General features: G+C 41.0%; 2 protein-coding genes across 4 annotated transcripts in view; one reads left to right on the top strand and one right to left on the bottom strand.

Moving 5' to 3' along the window:
* Positions 1 to 22,222, bottom strand: part of LOC135554797 (NACHT, LRR and PYD domains-containing protein 3-like) — a 133,373-nt gene that overhangs the window by 50,639 nt on the left and 60,512 nt on the right. The gene's annotated exons all lie outside the window — the stretch shown is intronic.
* LOC135554845 (ribonuclease inhibitor-like) lies at positions 7,638 to 21,010 on the top strand. Its single transcript, XM_064987287.1, has 7 exons — positions 7,638 to 7,648; positions 9,522 to 9,716; positions 11,285 to 11,458; positions 17,973 to 18,146; positions 19,679 to 19,852; positions 20,043 to 20,089; positions 20,307 to 21,010. Exons 1-7 carry the CDS (start codon positions 7,638 to 7,640, stop codon positions 20,843 to 20,845), a joined length of 1,314 nt encoding a protein of 437 aa, XP_064843359.1. The 3' UTR covers positions 20,846 to 21,010.

Below are 22,222 nucleotides of genomic sequence, written 5' to 3' on the forward strand. Positions count from 1 at the left end.
GTTCTCAATCCGGGTCTGTGGAGGTAGGTTCTCAATCTGGGGTCTGTGGAGGTACTGCAGGGGTTCTCAATCCGGGGTCTGTGGAGGTACTGCAGGGGTTCCACGGCTCCCTGAATGTACTCGTTGCAATGTACAACTCTTCACACCCGTTTAACAACTCTAAATGTCTTTGGCATAGTAGGTATCAAGTCCCTTGCCAATAATGTTGCCTACAACGTTGCAACAATGTTCATTTTCATCAAACTCATATTACACCCTAGATGCCTTCAAATGCCCAATTTATAGCCATGCCCAATTTAGGACTATTATTTAACAATGTGATGTTGTGCTCCAAAGGGAGAACTTGAAATAACATGATGTAAACGTGTTTATTATTATACAATCTCAAATAACATGATGTAGATAATTAAATCATCAAAAGAAAAACGTGTTTAGAAAACAAGGTTCCTTATAGAGCCAAAAAGGCTTCTATCACTTCCTTAAAATATGAAATCAATAAAAGTTATATATATTTTGGGGTTCAGTGAAAGAAACCTCTAGAGTTCTGATCAACAAAAGGTTCATGTTTTGAGGATGTGAACCCAGCAGCCCTCCAGTGGTCAGATCAATTCCACCTGTTTTTTCCAGCGCCCGGCCCGGGATTCGAACCAGCCACCTTTCGGTCACAGCTCAGACTCCAACCTGAGTTAATCTTCAGAAATAAGCACGAGTTAATCTGCCAAAATGAAGACAGAATGCTATGCAGTTATACATCATTATTATACATAACTCAGTGCCAAAAGCACAAGACTTGCTGTTGCATGTAGGTCTATATTATTAATGGATTGATCATATAGAAATATAAAACATTATTTTAACTACTACAAAGCAATTACATGTGGCTCAGGAACCACTGACTCACTGCATTATTCTATAGCTGCTGTTAACTCTTAACTACTTAGGACACCTGCTGTTAACTCTTAACTACTTAGGACACCTGCTGTGAACTCTTAACTACTTAGGACACCTGCTGTTAACTCTTAACTACTTAGGACACCTGCTGTTAACTCTTAAAACTACTTAGGACACCTGCTGTTAACTCTTAACTACTTAGGACACCTGCTGTTAACTCTAAACTACTTAGGACACCTGCTGTTAACTCTTAACTACTTAGGACACCTGCTGTTAACTCTTAACTACTTAGGACACCTGCTGTAAACTCTTAACTACTTAGGACAGCTCACCAGGTGTCCTAAATATCTGCTGACGAGGTGGGACTAGAGACTTCATGCATAGCTTTAATTTATACCCATAAAGTGTAAACTGTCTTTATTCTCAGCACTTATACGACCAATGTTCTACTCTGAGACACTTTGTGGGTATGGTCCCTGATCTCAACATATTGTTGTAAAAAAACAGAATGTTTGTTTTACATAATGATAAAAAATGAATATTACCAATGTTACCCACTGTCAAGACTGGGTTTAGTTGATTGTGTTGCACGGCTCATGTCCGATGTCCCCGTACAGAACTGTCCACGTCCACATTCGGTGTGGCGCCAAGCCGGTTACGCGCAGAGTGGACTGAGGTGATCTTGGGGAATAACGACGGAGTTTGTTACAGTGTTGAGACACCGAAGTTTACTGTTCAATTTGCTTTTTCTTTACGGTCAGGGACAGTGTGAGTGTAGCCAGATCCTTTTCACTCTCTATCCTTGTTTCAATTTGTGTTTCACCGGATTCATCATCGAGACGAGGGACAGATGAACGACCTGCTAACTAACCAAGCTAGTCGGTACAGCTCGGTAAGCTAGCTAGTTACTCTACCAGCAGCATCCTAGTTATCCTAGCTAGTCGGTACAGCTCGGTAATCTAGCTAGCTACTCTACCAGCAGCATCCTAGTTATCATAGCTAGTCAATACAGCTCGGTAATCTAGCTAGCTACTCTACCAGCAGCATCCTAGTTATCCTAGCTAGTCGGTACAGCTCGGTAAGCTAGCTAGCTACTCTACCAGTAGCATCCTAGTTATCCTAGCTAATCGGTACAGCTCGGTAAGCTAGCTAGCTACTCTACCAGCAGCATCCTAGTTATCCTAGCTAGTCGGTACAGCTCGGTAAGCTAGCTAGCTACTCTACCAGCAGCATCCTAGTTATCCTAGCTAATCGGTACAGCTCGGTAAGCTAGCTAGCTACTCTACCAGCAGCATCCTAGTTATCCTAGCTAATCGGTACAGCTCGGTAAGCTAGCTAGCTACTCTACCAGCAGCATCCTAGTTATCCTAGCTAGTCGGTACAGCTCGGTAAGCTAGCAAGCTACTCTACCAGCAGCATCCTAGTTATACTAGCTAGTCGGTACAGCTCGGTAAGCTAGCAAGCTACTCTACCAGCAGCATCCTAGTTACCATAGCTACCACTACATCATCACCGGCTGTCTGCATTTCTTGTGGACCGATGGAGCTCCCCGGTTGTTTCTTCCACCTGTTAAATCCCGGTGAGGCTTCTCCCTCTCTCGTTGACGGATGCTGCCTACCTCTGTCCGGTTCTCCTCTCTTCACTAGATGGACGGTAACTTTAGTGTTTAACCCGTCTGTGTCCAAGGACCAAACTTTTGAATATTATTTTCAGGGCGCCTCAATAGCAGGTATGGGCTGACAGACTGACCACAACGCTCGCGTCGCTTAATGAAATTCGTTATTAAAAATGACACACTGCTCGCGCCATTAACTAACGTCTGGAAGTCAGTTCTATTTGAGACGCAGATCACGCTGCATCTCCTCATTGGTCTCCTCATTGGTTAATAGAAGCAGGTACCCATGTGCCATCTCCTCATTGGTTAATAGAAGCAGGTACCCACGTGCCATCTCCTCATTGGTTAATAGAAGCAGGTACCCATGTGCCATCTCCTCATTGGTTTATAGAAGCAGGTACCCACGTGCCATCTCCTCATTGGTTTATAGAAGCAGGTACCCATGTGCCATCTCCTCATTGGTTAATAGAAGCAGGTACCCACGTGCCATCTCCTCATTGGTTAATAGAAGCAGGTACCCATGTCCCATCTCCTCATTGGTTAATAGAAGCAGGTACCCACGTGCCATCTCCTCATTGGTTTATAGAAGCAGGTACTCACGTGCCATCTTATTTAGCAAAAAACATAACTTAACATAAACATAACTTCTTTAAACAATAAAAGCTAATAAAAGCTAATTTTCAAACGTTTCTGAAAATGGATACATAGCTTTTTGGAATTAAACTCTTCTTATGTTTCCCCATCTGAGCTCAGAGTAGATGAGATGTAATGTTTGTCTCTGTTGTGTTGAAGCCCAATCAAGCAGGAGAGACCAGCCTCCCCTGTTCCCAGCTGTGTGTCCATGAAGAGTGACCGGTCTATTAGTCAACCTCTAAACTTTAGAGAGGGAGACTTTTCTACTGAACAAAGGTAAGAAGAACTCATGGGTCCTGGTCAGTGAGTTAAACAACACTGTCTCTAGTCATTTCTCCTCTCCCATTTTCCCATTTATTGTTGTTGTTTTCATAATCCATAGGCTAATTATTTTGTCAATTTCCATAGTCCTAAAACAATATTAAACAAACACAACATTGTGTGTGTGTGTGTGTGTGTGTGTGTGTGTGTGTGTGTGTGTGTGTGTGTGTGTGTGTGTGTGTGTGTGTGTGTGTGTGTGTGTGTGTGTGTGTGTGTGTGTGCTCCCTGGGTGAGGAGTGGTAATCTCTATCCTGATTTTCTAGTCACTTTTACCTTTACCTACATGTACATATTACCTCAACTACCTGGTACCCTGCACATTGACTCAGTACTGGTACTCCTTATAGACTCATTATTACCTCAACTACCTGGTGCCCTGCACATTGACTCAGTACTGGTTCTCCTTATAGTCTCATTATTACCTCAACTACCTGGTACCCTGTTGACTCAGTACTGGTACTCCTTATAGTCTCATTATCACCTCAACTACCTGGTACCCTGCACATTGACTCAGTACTGGTACTCCTTATAGTCTCATTATTACCTCAACTACCTGGTACCCTGCATATTGACTCAGTACTGGTTCTCCTTATAGACTCATTATTACCTCAACTACCTGGTACCCTGCACATTGACTCAGTACTGGTTCTCCTTATAGTCTCATTATTACCTCAACTACCTGGTACCCTGCACATTGACTCAGTACTGGTTCTCCTTATAGTTTCATTATTACCTCAACTACCTAGTACCCTGCACATTGACTCAGTACTGGTACTCCTTATAGCCTCATTATTCCGGTAGGTAACATTTGAGAGTGAGGCAAATATATAGCATTTTGAGGAAAAAAAACATTATTATTTGTCTCTGAAATGAAGACATCAAGTGATTTTAAACAAATTCATATCTGTACATATCAATCCCATACCATGATTAGATAGTGAACAATCCCATGCCATGATTAGATAGAGAAAAAAAACACCAATCTCTTTCAGAAATGCTTTAAACAATAAAAGCTAATTTACTAACATTACTGAAAAGTGATATATAGTGTTTTGCAATGAAACTCTTCTTATGTTTCCCCATCTGAGCTCAGAGTAGATGAGAGATGTAATGTTTGTCTCTGTTGTGTTGAAGTCCAATCCAGCAGGAGAGACCAGCCTCCCCTGTTCCTAGCTGTGTGTCCATGAAGAGTGACCGGTCTATGAAACCTCCTCTAACCTTTAGAGAGGGAGACTTTTCTACTGAACAAAGGTAAGAAGAACTCATGGGTCCTGTTCAGTGAGTTAAACAACACTGTCTCTAGTCATTTCTCCTCTCTCATTTTCCCATTTATTGTTGTTGTTTTCATAATCCATAGGCTCATCCTTTTGTCCATTTTCATAGTCCTAAAACAATATTAAACAGACACAACATTCCCAACGTGTGTGTGTGTGTGTGTGTGTGTGTGTGTGTGTGTGTGTGTGTGTGTGTGTGTGTGTGTGTGTGTGTGTGTGTGTGTGTGTGTGTGTGTGTGTGTGTGTGTGTGTGTACTCCCTGGATGAGGAGAAGTAATCTCATGTTTTGTCCACAGAAACCAACAGGAGAGATCAGAGTCAGAGATTCTCAGTGGTCAGTCTTCCCAGAGTCATCAAACAGACCTGGCCTCCATATTCAGTGTATGTGGTCCTGTTATGTACATTTGTTTTTGTTTTCCTCAAGTAAAGTTGATCTGTCAATCATTCATTAATGTGTTAATGAGAAAGCATTTCTTCTCTTGCTTAACTTATTTACTTTATTTTTTTCAGTTGCTAGAAGAGAATATTATGACATTTTTGAAGAACGAGCTGAAGATGTTCAAGAGGATTCTTAGTCCAGAACTCCCAGAAGGCTTTGAGAGTCAGAAGCAGGATAAGGAAGTGGTGGATGCTGAAGATGAGCAGCAGGAGAGCAGTGCCAGAGAGGGGGCTCTGAAGATCACACTGCACATCCTGAGGAAAATGAACCAGAAGGAGCTTGCTGACACACTGGATAAATGTAAGAGCTGTCTGCCTCATGTTGAATGATGCTTTATAACATTTAAAAGCTGTAGCTAAAGTACAGCTGTGTAAGTAGCTGTGTAACTCAATGATATTGTAGCAGCCTTAACACAAAACCTAGTGACCTCATCAAGTTGCAGCAGGGATGTGTTGTGGTGATTAATTTAGAGAGAGAGAGAGAGAACATTAATAATACCATCAATAATACCAATAATAATATAATCAGTCACACCAGTCTGTAATGCATTATGAAAACATATACACATTTATACAGTCAGTTTAGAGAATAAATTATTATAATTTAAACTTTATAAAAGTCCTACAATACTGTAGGCATTAACTCAGATGTAATATTAATATCCTCTGTGTTATTTCTAGATTCAGATGATCCTGCTGTGATTTGCCAACGTGAACTCAAATCAAATCTAAAGAAGAAGTTTCAATGTGTATTTGAGGGGATCGCTAAACAAGGAAACCCAACACTTCTCAATAGGATCTACACAGAGCTCTACATCACAGAGGGTGGAACAGGAGAGGTCAATAATGAACATGAGCTGAGACAGATTGAGACAACAACCAGGAAACAAGCAAGACCAGAGACTGCAATCAAATGTAACGACATCTTCAAACCCTTAACTGGACAAGACAAACCTATCAGAACTGTGCTGACAAAGGGAGTCGCTGGCATTGGAAAAACAGTCTCTGTGCAGAAGTTCATTCTGGATTGGGCTGAAGGAAAAGCTAATCAGGATGTCCAATTTGTATTTTCATTCCCTTTCCGGGAGCTGAATTTGATGAAAGAGGACAACTACACTTTCATTGAACTTCTCAATCACTTCTCAATGGAAACTAAAGATTCAAGAATCTCCAACTACAACAAGTACAAAGTTCTGTTCATCTTTGATGGTCTGGATGAGTGCCGACTGCCCCTAGACTTCCAGAAGAACAAGATCTGTTGGGACGTCACAGAGTCAACCTCAGTGGATGTTCTGCTGACAAATCTCATCAAGGGAAATCTGCTTCCCTCTGCTCTCATCTGGATAACTACCCGACCTGCAGCAGCCAATAAGATCCCTTCAGGGTGTGTTGACCAGGTGGCAGAGGTACGAGGGTTCAATGACCCACAGAAGGAGGAGTACTTCAGGAAGAGATTCAGTGATGAGGACCTGGCCAGCAGAATCATCTCACACATAAAGACATCAAGGAGCCTCAACATCATGTGCCACATTCCAGTCTTCTGTTGGATTTCTGCAACAGTCCTTGAACACATGCTGGAACATAAGAGAGAAGAGATGCCCAAGACTCTGACTGAGATGTACACACACCTTGTGGAGTTTCATACCAAACAGAAGAATGAAAAGTATCTTGGGAAAGAAGAGACAGATCCACACTGGAATAAAGAAAACATTCTGTCACTGGGAAAACTGGCTTTTCAACAGCTTGTGAAGGGCAATCTGATTTTCTATGAAGAAGACCTGATAGAGGCTGGCATTGATGTTAATGAAGCCTCAGTGTACTCAGGATTGTGCACACAGCTCTTTAAAGAGGAATGTGGGCTGTACCAGTACAAGGTGTACTGCTTTGTTCATCTGAGCATTCAGGAGTTTCTGGCTGCTGTATATGTGTTCCTCTCATTCATCAACAACAATGAGAATCTAATGGACAAACTGCAAACAAAAGACAAGTCTGTAGTTACTTTCTACAAGAGTGCTGTGGACAAAGCCTTACAAAGTGAGACAGGAAACCTGGACCTTTTCCTCCGCTTCCTTCTTGGCCTCTCACTGGAGTCCAATCAGAAGCACTTACGAGGTCTACTGACAAAGACAAGAAGCAGCTCACAGAGCCATGAAGAAACAGTCAAGTACATCAAGGAGAGGATCAGGGAGAATCCCTCTCCAGAGAGGAGCATCAATCTGTTCCACTGTCTGAATGAACTGAATGACCATTCTCTAGTGGAGGAGATCCAAAGCTACCTGAGATCAGGAAGTCTCTCAAAACCCAACCTGTCACCTGCACAGTGGTCAGCTCTGGTCTTTGTGTTGCTGACTTCAGAAAAGGAGCTGGATGTGTTTGACCTGAAGAAATACTCCAGATCAGAGGAAGGTCTTCTGAGGCTGCTGCCAGTGGTCAAAGCCTCCAGAGCTGTTCTGTGAGTAAATAACATGACATTCAAGTACTAATCATCAGGAAGAAATATTCATTTTAGAGAAAAATATGCATTATAATATGTACAGTGCCTTGAGAAAGTATTCGGCCCCCTTGAACTTTGCGACCTTTTGCCACATTTCAGGCTTCAAACATAAAGATATAAAACTGTATTTTTTTGTGAAGAATCAACAACAAGTGGGACACAATCATGAAGTGGAACGACATTTATTGGATATTTCAAACTTTTTTAACAAATCAAAAACTGAAAAATTAGGCGTGCAAAATTATTCAGCCCCTTTACTTTCAGTGCAGCAAACCCTCTCCAGAAGTTCAGTGAGGATCTCTGAATGATCCAATGTTGACCTAAATGACTAATGATGATAAATACAATCCACCTGTGTGTAATCAAGTCTCCGTATAAATGCACCTGCACTGTGATAGTCTCAGAGGTCCGTTAAAAGCGCAGAGAGCATCATGAAGAACAAGGAACACACCAGGCAGGTCCGAGATACTGTTGTGAAGAAGTTTAAAGCCAGATTTGGATACAAAAATATTTCCCAAGCTTTAAACATCCCAAGGAGCACTGTGCAAGCGATAATATTGAAATGGAAGGAGTATCAGACCACTGCAAATCTACCAAGACCTGGCCGTCCCTCTAAACTTTCAGCTCATACAAGGAGAAGACTGATCAGAGATGCAGCCAAGAGGCCCATGATCACTCTGGATGAACTGCAGAGATCTACAGCTGAGGTGGGAGACTCTGTCCATAGGACAACAATAAGTCGTATATTGCACAAATCTGGCCTTTATGGAAGAGTGGCAAGAAGAAAGCCATTTCTTAAAGATATCCATAAAAAGTGTCGTTTAAAGTTTACCACAAGCCACCTGGGAGACACACCAAACATGTGGAAGAAGGTGCTCTGGTCAGATGAAACCAAAATTGAACTTTTTGACAACAATGCAAAACGTTATGTTTGGCGTAAATGCAACACAGCTCATCACCCTGAACACATCATACCCACTGTCAAACATGGTGGTGGCAGCATCATGGTTTGGGCCTGCTTTTCTTCAGCAGGGACAGGGAAGATGGTTAAAATTGATGGGAAGATGGATGGAGCCAAATACAGGACCATTCTGGAAGAAAACCTGATGGAGTCTTCAAAAGACCTGAGACTGGGACGGAGATTTGTCTTCCAACAAGACAATGATCCAAAACATAAGGCAAAATCTACAATGGAATGGTTAAAAAATAAACATATCCAGGTGTTAGAATGGCCAAGTCAAAGTCCAGACCTGAATCCAATCGAGAATCTGTGGAAAGAACTGAAAACTGCTGTTCACAAATGCTCTCCATCCAACCTCACTGAGCTCGAGCTGTTTTGCAAGGAGGAATGGGAAAAAAATTCAGTCTCTCGATGTGCAAAACTGATAGAGACATACCCCAAGCGACTTACAGCTGTCATCGCAGCAAAAGGTGACGCTACAAAGTATTAACTTAAGGGGGCTGAATAATTTTGCACGCCCAATTTTTCAGTTTTTGATTTGTTAAAAAAGTTTGAAATATCCAATAAATGTCGTTCCACTTCATGATTGTGTCCCACTTGTTGTTGATTCTTCACAAAAAAATACAGTTTTATATCTTCATGTTTGAAGCCTGAAATGTGGCAAAAGGTCGCAAAGTTCAAGGGGGCCGAATACTTTCGCAAGGCACCGTATATAATATTGTATTGAAAAACATATTGAATAAATGCATTGATTTTCACATTAGTATAACAATATGACCATACAAGTCTAGGAAACGGTAGATGAATCTATATGTTGTTTGAGAGAATAAACCAAATGCATCTCCCATTGTCCTTCTACACTACTGGTGTTAAATGAACAGTGTGTTTGTGAAGTCATGATGATCTCTTTGTCAGGCTGTCAGGCTGTGGAGTCACAGAGGAAGGCTGTGCTTCTCTGGTCTCAGCTCTGGTCTCAAACCCCTCACACCTGAGAGAGCTGGATCTGAGTAACAATGACCTGAATGATTCAGGAGTGAAGCTGCTCTCTGCTGGACTGGGGAATCCCCACTGTAAACTGGAGACTCTGAGGTCAGTATTCCTGTAGTTGGTCAACAAGTGATAACTGTTCACCAGATCCACATGTGTTTACCAGACACACATGTATTTCTGTTTAACTTGTTGTGTTTTGGATGATGTTTTGGATGATGTTTTGGAATGTTTTTAATAGTTATTAATAGTAAATCCTGATAGAAACTGAATGGTGAATAATGTCCTGTCATTTTGGAGTCACTTCACTTGTATTGTCAGGAAGAATAGAAGATGTTTCTGAACACTTCTACATTCATGTGGATGCTACTATGATGATGAATAATCAGGAATGAATCGAGAATAATGATGGATGAGAAAGTTACAGAGGAACAAAGATCAGACCCCCTCTGTTATTGGTAATGGTGAGAGGTTAGCATGTTTTGTTGTAGTCTCTGTTATTGGTAATGGTGAGAGGTTAGCATGTTTTGTTGTAGTCTCTGTTATTGGTAATGGTGAGAGGTTAGCATGTTTAGTTGTAGCCTCTGTTACTGGTAATGGTGAGAGGTTAGCATGTTTTGTTGTAGCCTCTGTTATTGGTAATGGTGAGAGGTTAGCATGTTTTGTTGTAGCCTCTGTTATTGGTAATGGTGAGAGGTTAGCATGTTTTGTTGTAGCCTCTGTTATTGATAATGGTGAGAGGTTAGCATGTTTTGTTGTAGCCTCTGTTATTGGTAATGGTGAGAGGTTAGCATGTTTTGTTGTAGTCTCTGTAACTTTCTCACTCATTATTATTCATGATTCTTTCATGATTTTTCTTAAATTAATCATCAGGATTGATTTATTATTGTGTAGAAACATGTTATCTACTCTCTTAGACAGAAAATTACTCCAGTCATCATCCACCATTTTATTGTTGCTCAAAACACAATCCAAAAAAACGACCAAATACTAAACTTTAGACTACTTTAATACACTATAAGTAAATTTGTCAGATTACTTATGTCTTCTTCTAATGGGGAGACTGGAAACATAAAGTGTTTTCATTTCAAAACGTGAAACAGATATGTATTAAAACATCTTAAAATAAAAAGGTGACATTATATACTGTCACCTCATATGAAACATTTGATCTGAAATCCAAAATGTTGGAGTATAGAGCCACATTTACTCAATACAATCTAAATCTGATTCCTCACTGTCTAAATAGATATGCTGTAGACTGTATACTCAATACAATCTAAATCTGATTCCTCACTGTCTAAATAGATATGGTGAGGACTGTATACTCAATACAATCTAAATCTGATACCTCACTGTCTAAATAGATATGGTGTGGACTGTATACTCAATACAATCTAAATCTGATACCTCACTGTCTGTCTTCTGACTGATACTACTTTTTAAACTGGTCTGGTCAGTCTACTATAATATTTGTACTTTACATGTGTCTATCCTCAGGTAATGATTTAATCATTTGTCATTTTTAATGATGATACATTCATTTATGAAAATATATGGAAGGTTTCAGGACACTGATGTATCTGAATATGTTGAAAAAAATATACTGCCACTATTTTCACCACCAAAGAATATCAGTGTGATTTTAATATGATTTGACTCTTTGTCAGGCTGTCAGGCTGTCTAGTCACAGAGGAAGGCTGTGCTTCTCTGGTCTCAGCTCTGGAGTCAAACCCCTCACACCTGAGAGAGCTGGATCTGAGTAACAATGACCTGAAGGATTCAGGAGTGAAGCTGCTCTCTGCTGGACTGGGGAATCCCCACTGTAAACTGGAGACTCTGAGGTCAGTATTCCTGTAGTTGGTCAACAAGTGATAACTGTTCACCAGATCCACATGTATTTACCAGGCACACATAGTCCACACCATATGTGTTTGGACAGTGAAGCTTACAGTTTTAAATGTGGTGCTTTTCTCCAGCATTTTGGATTTGAGACATAATGTTTCATATTATGTGACAGTACAGAATGTCACCTTTTATTTAAAGGTACTCATACATATACAGTCGTGGCCAAAAGTTTTGAGAATGAAACAAATAGTAATTTCCACAAGGTTTGCTGCTACAGTGTCTTTAGATATTTTTGTCAGTTGTTACTGGAATACTGAAGTATAATTACAAGCATTTCATAAGTGTCAAAGGCTTTTATTGACAATTACATGAAGTTGATGCAAAGAGTCAATATTTGCTGTGTTGACCCTTCTTTCTCAAGACCTCTGCAATCCGCCCTGGCATGCTGTCAATTAACTTCTGGGCCACATCCTGACTGATGGCAGCCTATTCTTACATAATCAATGCTTGGAGTTTGTCAGAATGTGTGGGTTTTTGTATATCCACCTGCCTCTTGAGGGTTGACCACAAGTTCTCAATGGGATTAAGGTCTGGGGAGTTTCCTGGCCATGGACCCAAAATATCAATGTTTTGTTCCCCAGGCCACTTAGTTATCACTTTTGCCTTATGGCAAGGTGCTCCATCATGCTGGAAACGGCATTGTTCGTCACCAAACTGTTCCTGGATGGTTGGGAGAAGTTGCTCTTGGAGGATGTGTTGGTACCATTCTTTATTCATGGCTGTGTTCTTAGGCAAAATTGTGAGTGATCCCATTCCCTTGGCTGAGAAACAACCCCACACATGAATGGTCTCAGGATGCTTTACTGTTGGCATGACACAGGACTGATGGTAGCGCTCTCCTTGTCTTCTCCGGACAAGCCTTTTTCCGGATGCCCCAAACAATTGGAAAGGGGATTCATCAGAGAAAATGACTTTACCCCAGTCCTCAGCAGTCCAATCGCTGTACCTTTTGCAGAATATAAGTCTGTCCCAGATGTTGTTCCTGGAGAGAAGTGGCTTCTTTGCTGCCCTTCTTGACACCAGGCCATCCTCCAAAAGACTTTGCCTCACTGTGCATGCAGATGCACTCACACCTGCCTGCTGCCATTCCTGAGCAAGCTCTGTATTGGTGGTGCCCCAATCCCGCAGCTGAATCAACTTTAGGAGATGGTCCTGGTGTTTGCTGGACTTTCTTGGGCGCCCTGAAGCCTTCTTCACAACAATTGAACCGCTCTCCTTGAAGTTCTTGATGATCCGATAAATGGTTGATTTAGATGCAATCTTACTGGCAGCAATATCCTTGCCTGTGAAGCCCTTTCTGTGCAAAGCAATGTTGACAACACAAGTTTCCTTGCAGGTAACAATGTTTGACAGAGGAAGAACAATGTTTGACAGAGGAAGAACAATGATTCCAACCACCACCCTCCTTTTGAAGCTTCCAGTCTGTTATTCGAACTCAATCAGCATGACAGAGTGATCTCCAGACTTGTCCTGAGGCAGCAGACTTTGTGAATATTAATATTTGTGTCTTTCAAAACTTTTGACCACAACCTTATATTTTACCGTTGAGATATGGAGGCACTTTATGTATCTAAATTCCTCAAAAAAAGAAACATCCCTTTTTCAGGACCCTGTCTTTCAAAGATAAATTGTAAAAATCCAAATAACTTCACAGATCTTTTTTGAAAAGGGTTTAAGCACTGTTTCCCATGCTTGTTCAATGAACCATAAACAATTAATGAACATGCACCTGTGGGACGGTCGTTTAGACATTTACAGCTTACAGACGGTAGGCAATGAAGATCACAGTTATGAAAACTTAGGACATTAAAGAGGCCTTTCTACTGACTCTGAAAAACACCAAAAGAAAGATGCCCAGGGTCCCTGCTCAGTTGCATGAACGTGCCTTAGGCATGCAGCAAGGAGGCATGAGGATTGCAGATGTGGCCATGGAAATAAATTGTGATGTCTGTACTGTGAGACGCCTAAGACAGCGCTAAAGGGAGACAGGATGGACAGCTGATCGTCCTCGCAGTGGCAGACCACGTGTAACAACACCTGCGCAGGATCGGTACATCCGAACATCACACCTGCGGGACAGGTACAGGATGGCAACAACAACTGCCCGAGTTACACCGGAACACACAATCCCTCCTCCAGTGCTCAGATTGTCCGTAATAGGCTGAGAGAGGCTGGACTGAGGGCTTGTATACCTGTTGTAAGGCAGGTCCTCCCCAGAAATCACTGGCAACACCGTCGCCTATAGGCACAAACCCACTGTCGCTGGACCAGACAGGACTGGCAAAAAGTGCTCTTCACTGACGAATTGCAGTTTTGGCTCACCAGGGGTGATGGTCGTATTCGCATTTATCGTCGAAGGAATGAGCATTACACCGAGGCCTGTACTCTGGAGTGGGATCGATTTGGAGGTGGAGGGTCCGTCTTGGTCTGGGGAGGTGTGTCACAGCATCATCGGACTGAGTTTGTTGTCATTGCAGGCAATCTCAAAGCTGTGCGTTACAGGGAAGACATCTTCCTCCCTCATGTGGTACCCTTCCTGCAGGCTCATCCTGACATGACCATCCAGCATGACAATGCCATCAGCCATACTGCTTGTTTTGCGCGTGATTTCCTGCAAGACAGGAATGTCAGTGTGTAGCGGTATTTATTAGAGAGGGGTAAAGAAAGATTTTGTTCGGGCGCCAGGCAGGTATTAACCGTCCCGAAAGGAAAAGAGTAGAATAGAGAGAGTTCCACTACCAGACCCACACACATCAGCAGAAGAGACTGCCTAGAGTGTAGCCTGTTTACCAGATAGCCAGTGGAGAGAAAAGAGATTACACACCATATAAAACCCACATCACAGCACAGGGGTAACCCCAACAAAAATACCTCATACAATAATACTAATACTAATAATGGCAGAGCAATTAAACAGCAACGTCATACAAGAACGAACCCAGTCATCAACAGAGGATTTGCAATAATCTGTATTATTTTCTAGTGGATGAGTGCGGAGGGTATGAATGTGGGGGGTGTTCATCGACACAACAAAGGCCTTAAAAATGTCCACAGTCTTCTCGGCCACATGTCATTAGTACACCTCACCTCAATACAGTTCACATAACAATACACAACTTGCAAGCAACCTCCCTTTTAACTAAAATGTCCATCAAAATACTTCTGGCAGGGCAATAATAGTCCAACTCTAATGAACTTCAATGGGAAGTGCATTTGAAAAATAGAGTCTGTTGCAGGGTAAAGCACTGGAACGAGAGGGAAGAGAAAGAGAGAGAAAAAGAGAAATCTTAGCTGTGGTCTTCAGGCCTGCCGGTGTACGGTCTGACTGTCCGATGGTTTGTTGGTTTGTATGTTAAGGCTTCGCAACAATGTTGCTACTTATCCATGCGATCCATAACGGGCGCGGTCCCAAACAAAAACAACCACGATCTAAAGCGATCACACTGATGATTGACTTAAATACGTTATAAACTACAAACGCTGAAAACAAACAAAACTTCTGCAGTACAGCACACACAATCAAACTGTCGCGCCACCCAAGAGCCCCTCCCCAAAGAGCTGAATGAGATCTCTTTATCTCCTCCTTCCTTACTGCTCATGTGCTCTTAAAGTGTCAGTACACGGTGAAGGCTCCGTGCAGATTTCACCACAAGTGTTCTGCCATGGCCAGCGAAGAGCCCGGTTATCAATCCCATTGAGCACATCTGGGACCTGTTGGATCGGAGGGTGAGGGCTAGGGCCATTCCCCCCAAAATGTCCGGGAACTTGCAGGTGCCTAGGTTGAAGAGTGGAGTAACATCTCACAGCAAGAACTGGCAAATCTGGTGCAGTCCATGAGGAGGAGATGCACTGCAGTACTTAGTGCAGCTGGTGGCCACACCAGATATTGACTTACTTTTGATTTTGACCCCACCCTTTGTTCAGGGACACATTATTCCATTTCTGTTAGTCACATGTCTGTGGAACTTGTTCAATTTATGTGTCAGTTGTTGAATGTTATGTTTATACAAATATTTACACATGTTAATTAAGTTTGCTGAAAATAAACGCAGTTGACAGTGAGACGACGTTTCTTTTTATGCTGAGTTTAGTTCTCCCATTTGAAGAAGTCTTAATTATTTTGACAAATTAATTTTGTCAAAAGTTTAGTATTTGGTCCCATATTCCAAGCCTGCAGTGATTACATTAAGCTTGTGATTCTACTAACTTGTTGAATTAATTTGCAGTTTGTCTTGGTTGTGTTTTGGATGTTTTTCCTGATAGAAACTGAATGGTGAATAATGTCCTATCATTTTGGAGTCACTTCACTTGTATTGTCAGTAAGAATAGAAGATGTTTCTGAACACTTCTACATTCATGTGGATGCTACTATGATGATGAATAATCAGGAATGAATCGAGAATGATGATGAATGAGAAATTTAGAGGCACAAAGATCAGACCCCCTCTGTTATTGGTAATGGTGAGAGGTTAGCATGTTTTGTTGTAGCCTCTGTTATTGGTAATGGTGAGAGGTTAGCATGTTTTGTTGTAGCCTCTTATTGGTAATGGTGAGAGGTTAGCATGTTTAGTTGTAGCCTCTGTTATTGGTAATGGTGAGAGGTTAGCATGTTTAGTTGTAGCCTCTGTTATTGGTAATGGTGAGAGGTTAGCATGTTTTGTTGTAGCCTCTGTTATTGGTAATGGTGAGAGGTTAGCATGTTTTGTTGTAGCCTCTGTTATTGGTAATGGTGAGAGGTTAGCATGTTTTGTTGTAGCCTCTGTTATTGGTAATGGTGAGAGGTTAGCATGTTTTGTTGTAGCCTCTGTTATTGGTAATGGTGAGAGGTTAGCATGTTTTGTTGTAGCCTCTGTTATTGGTAATGGTGAGAGGTTAGCATGTTTTGTTGTAGCCTCTGTTATTGGTAATGGTGAGAGGTTAGCATGTTTTGTTGTAGCCTCTGTTATTGGTAATGGTGAGAGGTTAGCATGTTTTGTTGTAGCCTCTGTTATTGGTAATGGTGAGAGGTTAGCATGTTTTGTTGTAGCCTCTGTTATTGGTAATGGTGAGAGGTTAGCATGTTTTGTTGTAGCCTCTGTTATTGGTATTGGTGAGAGGTTAGCATGTTTTGTTGTAGCCTCTGTTATTGGTAATGGTGAGAGGTTAGCATGTTTTGTTGAAGCCTCCAACCACCTACCAACCAGTAAGAATTCCGGCTCTCACAGACCTGATATTTTTTCTTTTAAGAAGCCCTCCTGTTCTCCACTCATTACCAGTATTAAATAAAGGTGAAAAATATATAATTTTTAAATGACATTAACCTTGTGACTCTACAAACTTGTTGAATTAATTTGCAGTTTGTCTTGGTTGTGTTTTAGATGTTTTCCTAATAGAAACTGAATGGTGAATAATGTCCTGTCATTTTGGAGTCACTTCACTTGTATTGTCAGTAAGAATAGAAGATGTTTCTGAACACTTCTACATTCATGTGGATGCTACTATGATGATGAATAATCAGGAATGAATCGAGAATAATGATGAATGAGAAAGTTACAGAGAACAAAGATCAGACCCCCCATGTTTTGTTGTTGTCTCTGTTATTGGTAATGGTGAGAGTTTAGCATGTTATGTTGTAGCCTCTGTAACTTTGTCACTCATTATTATTCATGATTCATTCATGATCTTTCTAAATCATGCAGTCACAGGCTTGATGTAGTCATTGTGTTCAAAGAATATGGGACCAAATACTAAACTTTTGACAACTTTAATACACTGTGAGTGAATTGGTCAGAATACTTATGACTTCTTCAAATAGGGGACGAGATACATAAAGTGCTTTTATTTCTAAACGGTGAAACAGATACTGTATTAAAATATCCTCAAATAAAAGGTGACATTATATACTGTCACCTCATATGAAACATTTGATCTGAAATCCAAAATGCTGGAGTATAGAGTCACATTTAAAATGTTAGTTTCACTGTCTAAATAGATATGGTGTGGACTGTATACTCAATACAATCTAAATCTGATACCTCACTGTCTAAATAGATATGGTGCGGACTGTATACTCAATACAATCTAAATCTGATACCTCACTGTCTAAATAGATATGTTGTGGACTGTATACTCAATACAATCTAAATCTGATACCTCACTGTCTAAATAGATATGGTGTGGACTGTATACTCAATACAATCTAAATCTGATTCCTCACTGTATGTCTTTTGACTGATACTGCTTTTTAAACTGGTCTGGTCAGTCTACTCAAATATTCATACTATTCATTGTTCTATCTGCAGGCAATACTTTAGTAATTTGTCATTTCTAATAATGATTCATTCATTTATGAATAGATATGGCAGGTTTCAGGACACAGATATATGTGAATATGTTGGAAAAAATATACTGCCACTATTTTCAACACCAAATAATATCAGTGTGATATTAATATGATTTGACTCTTGGCAGGCTGTCAGGCTGTCTAGTCACAGAGGAAGGCTGTGCTTCTCTGGTCTCAGCTCTGAGGTCAAACCCCTCACACCTGAGAGAGCTGGATCTGAGTAACAATGACCTGAAGGATTCAGGAGTGAAGCTGCTCTCTGCTGGACTGGAGAATCCCCACTGTAAACTGGAGACTCTGAGGTCAGTATTCCTGTAGTTGGTCAACAAGTGATAACTGTTCACTAGATCCACAGGTGTTTACCAGACACACATAGTCCACACCATATGTGTTAGGACAGTGTAGCTTACAGTTCTAAATGTGGTGCTATGGTCCATTATTTTTGATTTGAGATAGAATGTTTCATATTAGGTGACAGTACAGAATGTCACCTTTTATTTTAGGTTAATGGTGAGAGGTTAGTATGTTTTGTTATAGCCTCTGTAATATTCTCACTCATTATTATTAATCAAATCAAATCAAATCACATGTATTTATATAGCCCTTCGTACATCAGCTGATATCTCAAAGTGCTGTACAGAAACCCAGCCTAAAACCCCAAACAACAAACAATGCAGGTGTAGAAGCACGGTGGCTAGGAAAAACTCTCTAGAAAGGCCAAAACCTAGGAAGAAACCTGGAGAGGAACCAGGCTATGTGGGGTGGCCAGTCCTCTTCTGGCTGTGTCGGGTGGAGATTATAACAGAACATGGCCAAGATGTTCAAATGTTCATAAATGACCAACATGGTCGAATAATAATAAGGCAGAACAGTTGAAACTGGAGCAGCAGCACGGCCAGGTGAACTGGGGACAGCAAGGAGTCATCATGTCAGGTAGTCCTGGGGCATGGTCCTAGGGCTCAGGTCCTCAGAAAGAGAGAAAGAGAGAGAGAATTAGAGAGAGACAAAGTAGAACAAAAAAACAAAAAAGCTCAAACACTGGGTTGTGATTGAGAAAAGGAGCATGTCTTCAGATTAGCGAGGAATGATTGGACAAACATTCTTACCACCACCATTTTAATACTGGGAAAAATGTAACCTAACACACAACCAAAACAAACTGCAATCAACAAGTTTGAGTCACAAGCTTGATGTAGTCATTACGTTCAATGAATAGTGGACCAAACACTACATTTTCAACGACTTTAATACACTCGAGTTAATAGTTCAGAATACTTATGACTTCTTCAAATAGGGGGACTAGATACATAAAGTGCTTTTATTTTTCTAAACAGTGAAACAGATATGTATTAAAATATCCTCAAATAAAAGGTGACATTATATACTGTCACCTCATATGAAACATTTGATCTGAAATCCAAAATGTTGGGAGTATAGAGCCACATTTAAAATGTTAGCTTCACTGTCAAAATAGATATGGTGTGGACTGTATACTCAATACAATCTAAATCTGATACCTCACTGTCTAAATAGATATGGTGTGGACTGTATACTCAATACAATCTAAATCTGATACCTTACCGTCTGTCTTTTGACTGATACTGCTTTTTAAAATGGTCTGGTCAGTCCACTCAAATATTTGTTAATATGCATCTTTCTATTGACAAGCAATACTTGGAAAATGTGTCATTTATAATAATGAAACATCCATTGATGAATAGAATGGCAGGTTTCAGGACACTGATATATCTGAACATTAAAAATATATATACTGTCCCTATTTTCACCACCAAAAAATATCAGTGTGATTTTAATATGATTTGACTCTTTGCAGGCTGTCAGGCTGTCTAGTCACAGAGGAAGGCTGTGCTTCTCTGGTCTCAGCTCTGAGGTCAAACCCCTCACACCTGAGAGAGCTGGACCTGAGCTACAATCACCCAGGAGACTCAGGAGTCAGACTGCTCTCTGCTGGACTGGAGGATCCACACTGCAGACTGGAGAAACTCAAGTATGAAGAGGGTTTATGTCAATGTTCATATCAGACATGTTGGAATTATCAGGCTGGTTAAGACAAACATTCTGACCACCACTTGGACAAAGTTGTGTGTGTGTGTGTGTGTGTGTGTGTGTGTGTGTGTGTGTGTGTGAGTTCAAGCGTATCCCTCAATGACTGTCTGTTCTTCTGCTTACCGCTACAGTGTGGAACATGGTGGAGAGTACACAATGAATCCTGGGATTAGAAAGTGTGAGTGTTGACTGCTGTGTGACTATGTGTGTGTGTAACTAATGGGAATAAGTGTGTTTTATATATAACATGTGATCATTCAACAAGTCTCAAGTTACCTTAACTTCTCCTTTTGATACCTAGAAACATCTACATTAAATGAATTAGTGAAAAGTGAGTTAACATTCTAATGTGAATTATGATGATTTCTAATATTGTGTCTGGTTTCATCCATCAGATGTCTGTGATCTCACACTGGACCCAAACACAGTAAACAGACTCCTCTCTCTCTCTGAGGAGAACAGAAAGGTGACATGTAGGAGAGAGGAGCAGCCGTATCCTGATCACCCAGAGAGATTTGAGGACTGTGAACAGGTGCTGTGTAGAGAGGGTCTGACTGGGCGCTGTTACTGGGAGGTAGAGTGGAGTGGGAGAAGAGCTGATATAGGAGTGACATATAAAGGAATCAACAGGAGAGGAAGGGGTGATGAATGTTGGCTTGGATACAATGACAAGTCCTGGAGTCTGTTCTGCTCTGACAACAGTTACGCTGCCTGGCACAATAGTAACGACACTACCATAGACGTCCGCCCCTCCAGCTCCCACAGGGTAGGAGTGTATCTGGACTGGCCAGCCGGTACTCTGTCCTTCTATAGAGCCTCCTCTGACACACTGACCCACCTGTACACATTCACCTCCACATTCACTGAGCCCCTCTATCCAGGGTTTGGGGTTTATAATGTTGACTCCTCAGTGTCCCTGTGTCAGAGACACTGACACACACTGGACACACACACACTGGACACACACACACACACACACACACACACACTGGACACACACACACACACACACACTGGACACACACACACACACACACGGTCTCCATGTGTTTGATTATATAATTTACTGTATTAATAAATGAGGAGAGTTTACAAACCACACACAACCTCATCTTTTAATAATATGAGCTTCATCCCTGTGACTCTCAAATCAATTCAGTGTTTATTAATGAGAGTGTTTAGAAAATAATATTTAGTATCTTTTATAGCCAAGATACACCCCTCTCAACTCACATGACGAACCACAGATCTTAGGATCTTCACAAAGGTACCAAAACATCACCTTAACAGATACATTCACATTGGAAGACAATGTTCAATTCTGACTTCTCCCTTTCTGATATTTTCTGATCTGACCTCTCCCCTCTCTGGGCCCCAAGTGACTTTCCCTAACCTCTTGGAACTCTAGGGGCAGTATTTCATTTTTGGATGACAAAAACGTTCCCATTTTAAACAAGATATTTTGTCACGAAAAGATGCTCGACTATGCATATAATTGACAGCTTTGGAAAGAAAACACTCGGACGTTTCCAAAACTGCAAAGATATTATCTGTGAGTGCCACAGAACTGATGCTACAGGCGAAACCAAGATGAAACTTCAAACAGGAAATGAGCAACATTTTTGAGGCACTGTTTTCCAATGTCTCCTTATATGGCTGTGAATGCACCCTGAACAAGCCTACACGTTCTGCCGTTTCCCCAAGGTGTCTGTAGCATTGTGACGTATTTGAAGGCATATCATTGGAAGATTGACCATAAGAGACCACATTTACCAGGTGTCCGCCCGGTGTCCTGCGTCGAAATTGGTGCGCAATCTTCAGCTGCAAGTCTTCTTCCATGTGATTTCAGAGGAGAAAGCAGACTTCCACGAACGATATATAAATGAAGAGATATGTGAAAAACACCTTGAGGATTGATTCTAAACAACGTTTGCCATGTTTCAGTCGATATTATGGAGTTAATTTGGAAAAAAGTTCGGCGTTTTGATGACTGAATTTTCGTTTTTTTGGTAGCCAAACGTGATGTACAAAACGGAGCGATTTCTCCTACACAAAGAATCTTTCAGGAAAAAACTGAACATTTGCTATCTAACTGAGAGTCTCCTCATTGAAAACATTTGAAGTTCTTCAAAGGTAAATGATTTTATTTGAATGCTTTTCTGTTTTTTGTGAAAATGTTGCCCGCTAAATGCTACGCTAGCTATCAATACTCTTACACAAATGCTTGTTTTGCTATGGTTGAAAAGCATATTTTGAAAATCTGAGATGACAGTGTTGTTAAGAAAAGGCTAAGCTTGAGAGCTAGCATATT

This window comes from Oncorhynchus masou, chromosome 14 (assembly GCF_036934945.1).
Source record: "Oncorhynchus masou masou isolate Uvic2021 chromosome 14, UVic_Omas_1.1, whole genome shotgun sequence".
NCBI lineage: Eukaryota > Metazoa > Chordata > Actinopteri > Salmoniformes > Salmonidae > Oncorhynchus > Oncorhynchus masou.